This window comes from Austrofundulus limnaeus, unplaced genomic scaffold, assembly GCF_001266775.1.
Source record: "Austrofundulus limnaeus strain Quisiro unplaced genomic scaffold, Austrofundulus_limnaeus-1.0 Scaffold90, whole genome shotgun sequence".
In the NCBI taxonomy this organism is placed as follows: Eukaryota; Metazoa; Chordata; class Actinopteri; order Cyprinodontiformes; family Rivulidae; genus Austrofundulus; species Austrofundulus limnaeus.
In genome coordinates, this window is record NW_013952492.1 from 892,136 (window position 1) to 907,381 (window position 15,246).

Consider the following 15,246-nt stretch of genomic DNA (forward strand, 5'->3'; position numbering starts at 1 on the left):
ACATCTATTGATAATTAACTGACAATTTGTTGGTCTACAGCTTATCAGTGACTGATATACTCTAATGAGGGAAACAGTTTGTAGTTTTCTTTTTTTTTTCATGAGAGCCAGTGGATTAAGTGATCAGACTTTGTCAGTTGTGTGCTCATCCAAATATTTAATCATTGGTACTTCTGATGTATTTCTGCTCCTTCAGGGCCATGCTTTCATGTGATATTTCCTCAGAGGTGGAAAATAATAGTTGAAAGGACTGAGAGTTATTTTGCAGACGGTTCTATTTTTAGCTCCACCTAAGGGTCAAGCAAAAGAGAGAGAGGGGGGGGATAAAAAGTAAATGGAAATAAAAGAATAAGTCTGTCTTTTAGCTCCCTTCAAGTCTGCGAGGAATGCAGAAAAGGGAGGAGACGAGATGAGAAGCGAAGAGGGATCCCTCTGAGTCATCCATGGAGTTTTCCTCCCTCCTCTCTTCCTCCTCCTCCCACTACATCTGTAACACTCCCACCCCGCTTGCTTTCCCTTTTTGTTTCTCTAACCCTCTGTTTTTTTTCCCTTTTTTTGCTTCACTCTTTCTCTGATGTCATTCACAAAACACTTTTCTCATTTCCTTCAGTTTTTTTTTCCTGAAACTTGTCACGTCTTCAGATTTTCTGCCTCTTTCTTCCCCTCCGACTCTGTCTCAGTGGAATACTGATGAGGCAGGGACTGCACCACTCCCTCGCCCACTTCTAAGCAAAAGGAAGTCCTGTGAAGATGAGCCCGCAGAAATCACTCGTACAAGTTGGACGTGGAGTCCTGTGACTAACCCTCTCCCTTCTTTATTTATCAGCTCTGTACGTGATTGAGTCTTGTGTCTGCTCTGGAGTCCACTTGCCCTTTTCCACGCCACCTTCTTAATTGCTTGTCACCTCCGTCTCCTTTTTCCCCACCATCCACTGTCATCCTTTTCATTAAACTTAATTCCTTCACCCATACTGACCTTGTCTATACTTCATTTTCAAGCCTAATAACTTGTTTCGACATAAATTACTCAATCTGCATGTTAGCAAGTGTCCTTTCTTCTCCCCGCAGAGCATCACTCACTCTCATGACCAGGCTGCACTGCTGTAAATGGCACACAGTCCTTCTTGTACTGTATATGTTGTGTTTGTGTGTGTGATAACATGACTCTGCTTGTGTGTCCCTTGTTTCGTAAAGATGCAACGCTGTTCTCTCTATTACACCGAATTGAACTGAGGTTTAATAAAGACTGCAGGGATCCAAATCTAATAACAGCTGCACTCTGCTTATTGGAATGCTCTCACTCACACTCACCTTCACACACTTTGATTTAAGCACCCGGCCCCACCACTACCCCACTCGCACACACGCACACAAATACTCCCACCCTACTGTGAAGGTTGAAATATATTCTTACTCTGTATTCAGAAAATACCTACTCAGCATCTTCCTTGTTTTCTTTTTCTTTTTTTTTTCTTCGTGACATTAGTATAAATAATTTAATGTGTGCATGCAGGACACACAACAGTGCTGTAACATCACGTTAATGTTTATAATAGAGAACATGGTATTTTGGGCATTCAGCCAGAAGGCATGGGCCTCAGTTCAGTTGTGGGGTTTTCTTCCCGAACAGAAAATTATGTTGAAGTATTTATTCATAAAATCTTATCTTGTATTTTTATGTTACAAAAAAACAAACCTTCACACCTTACGTTAGTGATGTTCCTGATTCTGAATTTCTAAAATGTTTGCACCTAACCCTGTTGTGAAGTTTTATTTTTCTGTAAACTCTAAATAAGAATAGCACATTGATATCAGTTAAGTGCCTAAAAGTAATTACAAGAAATACAATGTTTCTATGTCTGCAGTTTCTCTTAAGTATAACTTCAGAGCATTTCTTTTAATTAATTAGAAGTTTTCTGTTACTAGAGATGGAACACATTTCCAAGCGAAGGTTCAGCTTTGTTTGTCTAATCACATTTTAGATCACATGCCACTTGATTTCAACTTGTTTTTTTTTTATTTATCATTCCCAGATTATTGTCTACCAAAATGTTTTTCTTTTCACCTCGTTGATTAAGTCTTGATTAAATCTCTATTTGTTTTTTTGAGATCGGAAAACTATTTGGAAGAAAAGCGTTGCCAGTTTAGGCTGAGTCCTAAATAAATTTGCAAGTTAAATCTTTTCATGCACAGTAGAGTTTGTGAATTGGATGCAGTCAAACCATTTGCTAATGTTTAAAGAATGCCATGAACGTATTATATCAACACATTCCTGTTTTTTTTTTATCAGCTATCAGTATAAATGAGAAACTGTAAAACAAAGTCGGTTTAACTTTTGTGCAATTTTATTATATTACTTAATCATAAAAATCCTAAATTTGTATTTTGAAATCATTAAATGTTTATTGTTTGTTTGCTTTTGTCCCTTTCCAATATCATTTATGTATTTTGAGACTGAAAAGGCAGTGTAATTGAGCAGCACTCATAAAGTGAACAGCAGGGAGCAGCAACACAATGTTGACAAAAATGTTATACTGTAGTTTCATCAAAAAAAAAAAAAAAAAAACTCCTGGTCAGTTTAACAACATTGGGAAATCTGTAAACGCACGATACCAATGTTTTTTTTTTATTTTCTCAGAGCATCTGCTGATTGTTGTCATCTTTTAAAATATTGTTTTTCTGTCATTTAAGCACATAATGCAATTGTTGAATATGTCTGCAGAACATGGGTTGTCAAACATTTTACATTAGATTTTTGGCAATTAAAAAATTGTACTACTTGATTTTAATTAGCAATACCAAAAAATGCTCCAACTACTGTAGTCAATCATTTGTCAGTGTAATGATTGTTGTAATGATTGTTATAAACCTCATTACAGCTCTGTTGTTTCCTTGGGTAAATACATACAGTAGGCTAAAAGCCATCAGCCTTTTTCAACCCAGATGCATCTTTTATTGTTTGTCTGCAGGCAAATAAAGAAGTTTGATAGATTTGCTATTGTTGGGGAATAATATGGCTGTGCAGGTTTTGAAAAGTCTACTCCTCCCCCTCATCAGCTCTTATTCACAGATGACAGTTTGCCATAAAAAGCGTATGTGTGTGTCTAATTGTGTGTGTAGGTTTTGTTGCTTGCAGTATGTGGTGTAAGTAGACTCAAAACCTATGGGAGAGAAAAAAAAGAGGAAATGAATGACTCAGCTTAAAGCACTGGAACAAAATAATTCAAGAAATAAAATGAGCTCCTTCTACCCCGTCAGACGCATGCGAAGAAAAACACACACACGCTCATACAGGGGTGCATTGAAGCATGCAGGCAGGGCGTGTGAAGAGTATAAATAGCTCTGCATCCTCACTGATGCTATTTTTAAACCTGGAGTCGTGACTGACTTAACCAAGGGCAAGACAGAGATGCAACACACACACACACAAACACACACACACACTAAGAGCAATACTGTACCAGAGTCTCAGCAGACTGCAGACTTTTTGATAAAGTTATGAATAACTCCATGGCTGCAAAAAAAACCACACATCTCTCTTTTCAGCTTTTGTTTGTTTGTCTCTATATCATTTCTTTGTGTCGGCGCCAAAATCAAAGCCTTTTTCAGTCGTGTTTTCTGCTTTGTCTCGTTTTCTGAAGCGTTCAGTAACACTACCCTGCTTCCTGATCATAACTCATGATTTGCTTGTATTTTAGTTTTATTAATGGCCTGCTGAGATGCTCAACAGTCAATTGAATAAAAACGCTGTCAGTCTGAACCAAGTTTTCCCCAAAATCACATTTTACTTAGAATAATGTAACTAAACAAGCGTACCTCCCCCCACACACAAGATCATGTTATTAGATATGATTTTGGGGTGGGGGGGGGTTGACTGAGTCATGCATCACTGCTGGCGGTGCAGCGATCGGAGCTGTTGTGTTGCAGAGAGAAGATGCAGGTTCGCTTCCTTGTCCTGTGTGGAGTTTGCATGTTCTCTCCATGCAGACAAGGGTTTTCTCTGAGTCCTCCCACTTTCCAAAAGCATGCATCTTAGGTTTTTTAGTAACTAATTTGTTCCTAGGCGTGAGTGAGAGCATGACTTCTTCTGATGAGTTTTTATTTCGTTAGATAGGTGTCTCAGAAGAATAATGTTCCTCTTTGTGATCCTTTGTAAAGACTTTTTTCTTTATTTTTGCATTTTGCAAGTGCACTGATGTATGATTTGACTGAGATCAGGATATTGTCTTGATCATTGCCAATTTTTTTTATATTCACAATCTGTTAGGCTGATTTAACTTTATTTTTTATTTTTTTATTTTTTGATTTTTGTCCCTATGTAATTTCAGTCAGTTCAAACTGCTTTGATACCACTGGCTGTCAGTGAGCAGATGGTATTATCTTTTTACATTTAATCCAACTTCCTTTGTTGTCTGGCATATCACAAGTTAAAAAAAGACTTTAAAAAGTGTGATTTGGATGTGTTTATGTGATCACGTGTTTAATGTTGACTGCTTCAGATCATGAATCATTCTCAGTAAGTTGTAGATTCTCATTTAAGGAACATGTGTGTTTGTTGGGATGTAGCAGTGCCTGTTTGTATAAAGTTGTTTTATGTACTTATTACCATTGGCCACATTTAGTATTTTAGTTAGCTTTTCATAAGCATGAAACTTCACCAAGACATATTTTTATTTAAGGCTTTTTTGACCTTTGAATTGTGTGTTTGTCGATTTGGATGGAATATATCAGACATCAGTATGATTATTCATCTGCTAAAATCACATGAACTGCCCAAATCCTGTTTGATATTTACAGTCTTTTCCAGATTTACATTTACATCACATGCATCTGCCTCCTCAAATCTCCTCACATAATCACGTCTGTAATGTTGTGCTTGTGTATGAAACCGTGACAGTTTGTACTCACTTTCTTCACTCTAGTTCAGCTGTGGAGTTGATTATAGCTCAGTGAGGCTGATTGTTCTGTAAAAGCTTTTGTCCAGCTGAGGTGTTAATTGCCATAACGAATAAACTGTAATTTAACTCAAATTGATTGAAAGCTATTGATAAATGTGGAACACTTTTATGACATAATCAATATATCTGAAGAATGGTATGCAAAAAAAAAACGTAAATTGAACTTATTACGCCATTCAGACTTTGACATTGTACAGAATTAAAGTGTGATGTCATGTTGATTACAGATGTAGCTTGCCACATGGCAGGTTTACCACAGCAGTCACTTGAACTCAGCACAAATATTTTACATGATCCTACTCAGATCTGCTCAGTTAGAATCATGTTGGTTGTGTCCTCTGATCTCACATCTGATCTACAAGGACAAATGTCACACCCGTGCTGGCAAGCAACAAAACAGACTGGCCGGAATTACTGACCCCTGCGTGCTTTTCTTTTTTGCTGAGCGGACACATATGGCCCTATGTTAAAGTCAACATACATGTTTTTGTCGTCTGTGTGTCATTTGAAGAAACATGTTACAGTAGAAACTGCTGTGTTTGTTTTCAAAAATGGATATAGTGTATTTAGCCCAGCTAAACACTTTTATATTCTGTTTGTTAAAAAGATGCTTTAAATTTGCTTACAACCTTTTTACTTTTGTAGATTTTATGTCTATCAGGTGATAGAAAATGAATGTTCAGGTAGACTTCAGAATATCAACCCCCTATTAGGGATTATTTTCTTGCGTTTTGAAGTACTCAGTGGGTAGTGACATCTGTGCTGTCAGGTGTTTGTGTCGGGGAGCAGGAATAAATTAGAACTGGGGGGAGAATTTAGAAGTGATTGACCTAAACAAGGGCAGCCGTTAATGATCAATCAGGGCTCTATTTTTCTTTCTTTTCTGCCACTGTGAAACAGGAAACACTGGGCTCCTTCCTGTCTACTGCAGGAACCCCACCATAGACAGTCACTCTGACAAAGACGGGGGCTCAGGGAGCAAATGAAAAATCTTTTAAAAACACAGAATAGGAGGCTGGGGAACAAGGGCTTGTGTAACAAACAGACAAATGATAAATAGTTTAGCTAAGCTGAGATCAGGAATCAGAAGGATCAGTTCATGTATCGTTTTCACCTTTGTATCATAGGAAGTCAATAACAGTTCCTAGATTTTTTTTTTTTTTTTTGCAAGGAGTTATGCACAGCCAAGTTAGATACAGGTTACCGTTTGCTTTAGCTGAGTATGCAAATGAATATGAACAATTAACAAAATAATAAACACTTACACAGAAATGCATATATTTTGCTGCTGCAGCATAGTAAACTGGTGTCATATTTAAAATAGCAAAAACTTTAGCGTCTTTTGTCCTTCGCATGAGTAACCCATTCTCACTCTCAACTCGTCACAATATTGACGCTTTTCCAAGGTTCCCTCTGCGGCTTATTTTGACACGTCGGGTAACCCCTTCACATCAGTTATTGATGCACCAGGCATTTTTGGGTTCCCTCGGCGTCCGGTTTTGACGCGTTGGGACGCAAAATATAGGGGTCTTTGAGTTGGGGTCTGTGGTTAATGTTAGGGATCAGGGTTCATGGATAATTTTAGGTCGTGGGGTCAGGGATAGGATGTCTAGGGCGAATATTAGGTAATTTTAGGGTTTGGGACATGTAGTTGACGTGAATTTCCTACACTTTCTAAAAGTGGTTAATTTTAGGGATCAGGGTTTGTGGTGGAAATAACTTAAATAACTCTACCTGACTGCTAAGTTCACACTGCCTTGACCTATTCCTAGTCTGTATCTCTCTTAAATACTACATTTGTATAGTCTGTTCTCATGATTCTTAAGACGCTATTTGATATCTGGGGACCTCGCACTCATTTCGATATTGCATTGTATAACTTGTAATTCTATTATTGGTCATTTGATACCATTGTACTATTTGTCGTCCTGTTATTAGCTGTTCATGCGCTCCGCCCAGAAGTATATTAATGCATTTCCTGTCTGTTGCTAGTTCAGTGGTAGCTTGACAGACTCATTGATCGGGTCTGCTTGAGTTGCTGCTCACTTTTTGCATAAGCAAACCTTATTAAATCATCTGACGACCAAATCGCGCAGTACACCTTCTTTTTATTCAGGTTGTTTCTGCCTTAGTGGATATTTCCACGATAGGGTTGATGGTTAATTTTAGGTACTAGKGTCAGGGATAGGATGTCTAGAGCAAATAAAGAAGAATCTTGTCTGCCATCTGCTGGACACTTTTTGTAGTACTCATATTTAGACGTCCTATTTTACAAATGCTGCCTTTCTGAAATTTGGTATGCTTGTTTGTCTGTGTGTCTATGGTGTATAATGATGTGATTGTGATGCTGTAATTCTGAGTGTTTTATGTGCTGCAGAACAGGAACCTGCTGTAAAACAGCAATTATGCTGAGTCAGGCTTGATTTTTAATAATCTTTTCCTGTTAGATAAATAAATCAAATCAAATCAAATCAAATCAAAGGTAATTTTAGGCTTTGGGATGGTTGTTTTTTGTACATTTTCTGCACTTTCTGAAATTATGACAATGGATTCTGCCCCATCTCATCAATAATGGACGCTGTTTTGACCCGATGCGTCAAAACTGGACACAGAGGGAACCTTGGAAAAGCATCAATATGTGACGAGTTGGGATTGAGAATGGGCTGGCATGTCAGCCGTCAGTTAGTTAATGAGTTTAGAAGAGACAAAACAATGGTGCTGTATAACTATAGCAACCCTTTGTGATCAATTGTAAACCTGATTTTCCTAGTGGTTGGAGCTTGACTCATCACATGGTCCTCTGAAACACATTCTGCCAAATGGCTCGTAAACAGGATATAAATGATTCTAAATTTTAGAGGGGAGTCAGATGTCAGCCCACATGGCTTAAAAACGATGTATCTGTTAGAAAATATGCCAAGGAATCCTGTGAATGACTGGACTTTGAACATTTCCTGCCGTGCCTTCTAAGATGAAGTCCTGCTGGCTGTCTCTCGTTGAGCCTCAGGTTACATCACCGTGACATGTCCCCGTGCCAGAGTGGAATATAGTCGCAGGAAGTAGAGTACATCATTTAGCTGGGTGTCTGGCGGCTGCGACATCATACTGGCGTATCCTAGCAACCGGTGTGGAAAGAAGGGCTCGCTCAGGCACAGCCTCAGCTCAAGCTGGTGATCTCTGAGGAGGCTGCATATGTGTGTACGGGTGTGTCTGTTAGCTTGCTGGGATAATAGATGAGTGCTGTAGAAATTAGCGTGCTGGCTCAGCCCTGCAGGGAAGATCAATATCAACTATACATTCATCTCTAATTATCACGGCGGAAGTTAGAAGGAGTCTTTCTTTCTGCTCCCCACCCTCTTGCCCTGTTTCGCCATGTTTCTTTCATAAATCCCCACACTTTTATACTCTCGATTCTGATGGTCTTTCTATGAATTTTTAACATTATAAAAGAACAAACTTGTTTATATGGCTCATTACTTGGCAAACATTGTTTTTCCTTTTGAGTTTTTTTTCTCCTGTTATTAAATTTGCATAGTTGTAAATGAAAATAAATGTTTAGTCTTTTTTTCCCTTTCCCATTTTACATGGTCAAGATTTTTGGACACAAACTTATAAAACAAACTTTTCCTCTCTGCTTTTTGGTCCTTTGTCCTTGCGGTTCAGCCACCATCTCTCCGCAGACTATACATCATCACGCTGAAGACAGGAGTTTGTTACACTAATTTGACTCGTCTTTCTTTCATTGACAGTGCTAAGTATAGGTGAAGGAGGTTTCTGGGAAGGCACGGTCAAAGGGAGGACAGGCTGGTTCCCTGCAGACTGCGTGGAAGAAGTTCAGATGAGACAGTACGACCCAAGGCTTGGTAAGAAGTCATGTTTACAAACACCTACACATACAGATTCCGTGTGCACCAAAAGAAGACAGTTTGACAAATTTGGATCTTATGAAACTTTGCGCCAGTTCTTGTTAAGATTTTACATCTTGTTGTAAATTCAGCTTATTGTGAAGTCATAACTTTTCATGCAGCTTTACCCTTTTTCTTCAGTTTATTAGTAATTCAGTTTTTAAAGTGCCTGTGACATGCATACTCTTAAAATACAAAAAAATCAAAGAAAACATCTTTATATTTAAGTAAGTTGGAATAACACACACGATTTAACCCATTTTGTCCCATAACTGGCATATTTTCTTTTGAACTTGGCTCAGCCAAAGTGAAACAGGAAGTGACATCAAAGGGGAACTCTTTAACAAAGAAAACTCTCTGGTCTTTGTTTATTGAAACGATTTGAACTCGGACTCTTCTTCTTCTCGCTTAAAGTGACTCAAAATAATAAGAAACGTCAGATTCATCTCTACAGGCTGGGTTGTTAGCCATTTTACCAATGCTCTGTTCACATGCAGACATTCCCCTTTGACATCACTTCCTGTTACTTCACAGGCAAATATCTCAACAACTGTTCATCTCAGTAACATCAAATTTATTTTGCAATATTTTATCAATGTCCTCTTTCTAAAAATATGTTCATGTATATTACAAACATTTGACGTCACAGACACTTCAACCATTTTAAAAAAGAGCTATTAATTTGACTTCAAGATGTTTTTGCTGTTATTACTGTCTCAAATTTATTATTTTATTTCAGTTTTCTGTCATTTCAGTTACCCACATGTTGCAGCACAATCACTGCAAAAACCTTTACCAGCTGTTTAAAATAAATGTTGATACAAACAATACGTATAGGAAATTAATATTGATAAAAACTTAAAGACAACCTCAGAAATATTGAAGAAGTCAAGTTCAGTTTATGTGCATTTGATAATTAAACTAAAATATTAAATTGTAGCTTTTTTCTCATTTGTTTACCAACTCATATGTCAGTTTCCTTTTTGAAAGAGTTTTTTGGGGGAATTTATTTTTCATAAATGTTTTGTCTTGTTATAAAAATGTTGCAGAAACCAGAGAAACTCAGTAAACGTCACCCCTCTTCAAACTGATTTAGTGGATGAAGCTGCACTTCTGTGCTGCTACAGCAACAGAAAAAAAATATTCCTCTTCCACTTCCTCCAACCACAGCTGCATCTCCTCACTTAAAAAAACATTAAATTTAACACAACCAAGCTACCACTCAAAGCCAGGAAATATGAGCCAGTACCTGCTCTTTGTCTCTGTCACACGGCCCAAAATACATGTGCCAGACACATAGATGGTGTCGGGCAGTGCAAACCAGATAGTGCTGGAGTAAAACAGAAAAAAAACAGGCCTAAGATTAAAAAAATGTAACAAAACATATAAATGGACGAGTTCTGTTTTCAAAGTAGTTACCCATTTCATTCAATACATTTTTATCTGTTGTAAAATATAAAAACTGATACCTTTTTAAAAATGCTGAAGAAAATAAATCAACAGTTTTACATAATTTAGTTATTAGTTATAAATTATGTGGTTGTACTTGATTTTTTCTCAAATGTCCTGTTGCTTTGGTGCTACAGCTGCTTTTGATACAGTGGAACATGCACTCCTTATCTTAACCACTATTTGGAAAATCTGGTTCTGCACTCAAGTGGTCCATCTCCTGCTTGACCAACAGAACCTTTTTCTGTCATGATTGATAATTGATCTTAGTGCTTTTCTTTTTTATGGGGTGTCACAGGGCTCCATCCTTGGTCATCTCCTCATCTGTCATTATATACTACCACTCAGTTATTACCAGTCACCAAATGTCTTTTCACTGTTTTATGAACAACTTACAGATTTATTCGCTTGTGAATCATAGAGGTAGTAATGTTCATTTTATTTATTTATTTTTTACAATAATTGCTTTAAACAATGGCTGAACCACAACTTCCTGTTTTTAAATAAAGAAAAGACAGAGTGTATATATTTTGGTGATGATGCTTTGTGTATCTTTGGTGCTCAGACATCCAAGTTTAGAAGCATAGAACGTGAGGGTGACTTTTGACAAGGATTTAAAGCTTGGTAAACAAATAACCTTTGTAGTCAAATTTTCTATTACGCCTTTTAAGCAGGTCGAGTGAAAAGATTTTCAAGCCTTTTTTTATTTTTGTTTTACACAGTGACTTGATCATCTTTTGGTTGTTGTAAAGGGCTACATAAATACATATTGATTGACTGACTGACTGACTGACTGACTGACTGACTGACTGACTGACTGACTGACTGATTGATTGATTGATTTTATTCAACTTTAATGACATTAAAATTTCACAATTTAAAAATAAAAAAATGAAAAACTCCTGCAAATGCATAACCTTGTAAAATAAATGCCACCATCAAGCAATCCAGTAATGCACTTTCTTCCTTGTTCGTTTGTTGACATTTGCCTCCCATGCTGAAAGCTGTCCTGAGTTTCCACCAGGCATTTAGGGGCACTTAATTAAAACCTAATTAAATGCAGGTGCACTGCAAAGGTTGACCAGTTTAGCTTAAGTTAAGGACGTAGACCAAGTGTGCATTAGGGGACATTTTCCAGGGAATTCACCAGCAAACAACCACTTCATGTCATGCCAACGTTTAAAAGGATTTCAAGATTAAAATTATGTTATATTTTTTCTTGTGACTGTGAACCTAAACGTAAGGTGATACCATATTCAGTCATTCATCCAACCATCCATCCATTGGAGGAGACCATATCTGGAGAAATATTCTTCTGTATAGATAAACAGAAGATGTGTGTGAAGATACATGTTATCGTCATACATGGGTCATCCCTACTATTTGGTGCTATTTGACTATGGTAACTTTTATTTTATGATGTGTTTCTGGTAGAGGAGAGTCAAAAATACAAGATAATATTAATAAAATAAATATTGGCCCAACTTTACACAAAATATACCACATTATGACTTGAGGACTCAATAGTCTATGAATAGTAGGAATGGCCCATGTACACAGAAATAGCATTACTAACAAAAAAAAAACACTGCAAATGTTTGAATATTGATAATTATCCATACTATTGATAAAATACTTTCCCCTAGCATAATAACCAGATAATCCATGGTAGCAAAAATTAATGTAAACAATGTAACTTTTGTAAACAGGGGATGAATCAGATTAATGTGGGCACGTTTTAGTTTAGACAGTCATTTAGCTAACAGATGGCACGTTTGGTGCAGTTTCAAGGGCAACAATGGGTGTGGCACTAAACTCCACAGAGCACCATAAAGAAGCATCATGGAAACCATCTGGCCATCTCGTGGGACAGTTTAGCACTGCAGCGCTAACATATATTTGAAATGGGACAAGGACATTTTTCGTCATGAATATCATCCTGCGTCTTGTTTCTTATTTGTCAGATGTCTCCTTGGGCATATTTCTGGGGCAGCTGGGTTCTTTTCCTGGTTTGGAGCATCGTTGAGGTATTGAGGTTACCTCAAAGAAGGTGTAAATAGATGAGAAACAGTTGGGATATCTAAAGACCTATTTTAAATGCATTGTTAGAAAAAGGTGGGAAAGAAAGGGCCAGATAGCCTGGGAGACAAATGGTGGAGTATACTCTAAGAGACAGCAGAGTAGAGATGGTAGGGCATGTCTTTGAGGAGGAGAGGAAAAGCAGTAGGAAAGGAGAGAGGGAAGACAGGAGATGGTTCTGATATTGATGCTCAATTCAATCATAAATCCTGAAAACCTGAACTCTCATATATCAATTTTAGGAGGTTAAAAAGTGTTCCACTTTTCCTTGTCTGTTCACCTAGATAGGAATAGGGCCGATCCGATCCGGTATCGGTCTCTGATACCAGCATAATTAACGTATCTGAATTTTCTGATCCATTGCAGGGAAATTTCTGATGCATGGGTTGTGTCTGTGATGTAACGTTGTCTGCTAAGGTGACTCCAGAGATGATTCCTGGCCGGCTGCTCTGCAAACTGTCTGCAAACTGTGGAATGGATTTCCTGAATGGAGGCAAGTCTTTTAACAGTGTGTCTTATTGAGACATGGATTGAGGAAATCCATTCCACCATTTGCAAACAGTTTGCAGACAGCTATCAGACGAGCAGCTCTATGGATAAACCAACTTTTCATCACAACATGACTCTTTGTGTTTTAAAAGTAGAGACTCAGAATACTATCGCTATCAGTTGACATCCAAAATTCTTGTGTCGGTTCGGTGCATCCCTACTCCAAGGCACTGTTCCTTTACACCTTAAACTCTTATTCTTGTATTTGCAAGAATTATATCTTAAACTAGGTTATAAATCATTGAATAAAATACAAATATGCAAATCTAACGAGGCAATTCAAACTAATCTCATCCTGATATTCATCAGGAGTGATCCAACAGAAGCAACACAGGATTACATAATAACATATTCACTGGAACACCTTCAAACACAAACAAAGTTGTTTATCTGGAGGCAGCCATTGAAGCATCACTGACAGTGAGGGCAATGTGTCTCGGTGTAGTGAAGCAGGAAAGACGGCACGCTCCACAATTAGGTAACCCAAATACTACTGAGTTTGCTCTCTCTTTCCCGCTGTCTCTCAGTTTCTTTCCGCCGCTGCACATCACAATGAGCCATGACTCTAAAAGTGGTATCTCTCTTTGTCTATCCCTGCCTCCATCTCTTCTCTGCCAGGTTTGAAAGAGCGGTGATGAAAAATTAGGGGGTGGTGGTTGGGGACGGGGGCAGAAAAAAGGGTCGTTTCATTCAGAGGGACAGAAAATGAAAAAGACAGGGAAAGGAAGCAGGTGGCCGTGTGAAAGAGGCAGTTTAAACTATCGCTGATTCTTCTGGTTCTTATCTGTCACCGCTCTGCTCCTCTCTCTTAGCACAGCCAGAGCTCCCCACAACCAGCAGTTCATCTTCAGCCAACGCTCGAGGGGACAGAGAAAGAGAGGTGATGGGAGACAAGGGCAAAGTGTAGCAGCCAAAGACAAAAGAGAGAGAGAAAATAACAAGCTGAAAAGCAACATGCAACAAAGAAGACACGAGCAGCTGATAACGAAAAGAAGGGCAAACAACAGAGAGTATTGATTGATTTCATTAAGGCTGCAATGAGGGATGGTGAAGTGCTGATATGTGTCTGTGGGGTGTGTGGGGTCTATATTTTAATGAGAATCTATTCACTGTTTAAGGTTAATAAACAATAACTAAAAGACAAAAAGAACACTAATGTTTATTTAATATCCGACACAAACAAAACTGGATATTTTCTCCCACTTGCTCACGCTCCCCTTTCACATACAGCACACATGCTGTTGGCCTCTTTCTTGGGGCTAATAGTTGATGTTTACTTGCAGCAACAGAGGGGATAATGATGTGACTATTAACTGCTCTTCCTTTTCTAATGATGCAGACAAATTGTGATGCCAGTCATTTTCCGTTATGGCACTGTTAATCTCTTTTCTACAATCTGTTGGGACGTTACAGCCCTCCAGCGGGAAAACTAGGCCCCTCCATTTGTTTCCAGTAAACAAAAAAAAAAGGAAAAAAAATCACAGTGATACAAATAATCTGCCCTTCTGGTTACTAAAAAAAACCTGCATCTTTTACCAAGCCTTCATCTTTCTTTCTTGGTGTCCTGCAGCGGTGAATGTCCTCAAAGAGCATTGCACCGTCTCGCACCATTACAAAATTCATTATTTTATTGAAGGGTTAAGCGAAGCTTAGCATTTTCTATAGACAATGTCGTAACAAATGCGAAAACATTTATTTATTGTCCTTTTTTGTTGGTCTCGTAACTCCATTCTCTCGTTCTTCCTTCACAGTTGCACAATTGAATGACTCACAGCTGCCTGAATCAGCCCAGTCAGATCCAGCCTGAGCTATTTTTAGCCTGCCCATTAAGAAGTTTTGGAGTGTGTCTGCACTCCCTCAGAATGCTTAAGCATTAATGTTGCAGCAGCAGCCAAGACTGACATGAACGGAGCATTTTAAAGGGAAGGATAGCAAAGAGAGGTGAGCAGTCAGAGGGAGATGGTGCAGCGGTGTGCAGAGGGATCTGTCTAAAATGAGGGAGATGATTAAAACGATCAAGATAAATCATTTCTGACGGGCACACACTGGGTCTGTCCCCTCTTTTTAAATACCTACTCGTCTGCACTGAACAGTACTGCTGTCTTCAGCTGTTTGTTTAATCATTCATCTAAGACAAGAGTCTGCAACCTGCAACTCTGGGGTTGGATGTGGCTCTTTGGTCCCTCTGTAGATGCTCTTTGAAACTTTGACCCAAGCTAATATGAGCTTGATTTTTTTTGTTTGTTTTTTATACTCACAACAGAAAAGGCTAGCTTTGCTGTCAGTTTGTTCACAAATTTGTGATC

General features: G+C 38.2%; 1 protein-coding gene across 11 annotated transcripts in view; it reads left to right on the forward strand.

Moving 5' to 3' along the window:
• The window catches only part of shank3a (SH3 and multiple ankyrin repeat domains 3a), a 152,598-nt gene that overhangs the window by 91,943 nt on the left and 45,409 nt on the right, over positions 1 to 15,246 (forward strand). For all 11 annotated transcript variants that reach the window (XR_001310539.1, XM_014012312.1, XM_014012314.1 and 8 more), the window contains one exon: positions 8,708 to 8,821. Coding sequence is in view for 10 of the 11 variants with exons in the window: in XM_014012312.1 (XP_013867766.1) it covers positions 8,708 to 8,821 (114 nt within the window). In the remaining variant the exon portion in view is untranslated. The remainder of the gene's footprint in view (positions 1 to 8,707; positions 8,822 to 15,246) is intronic.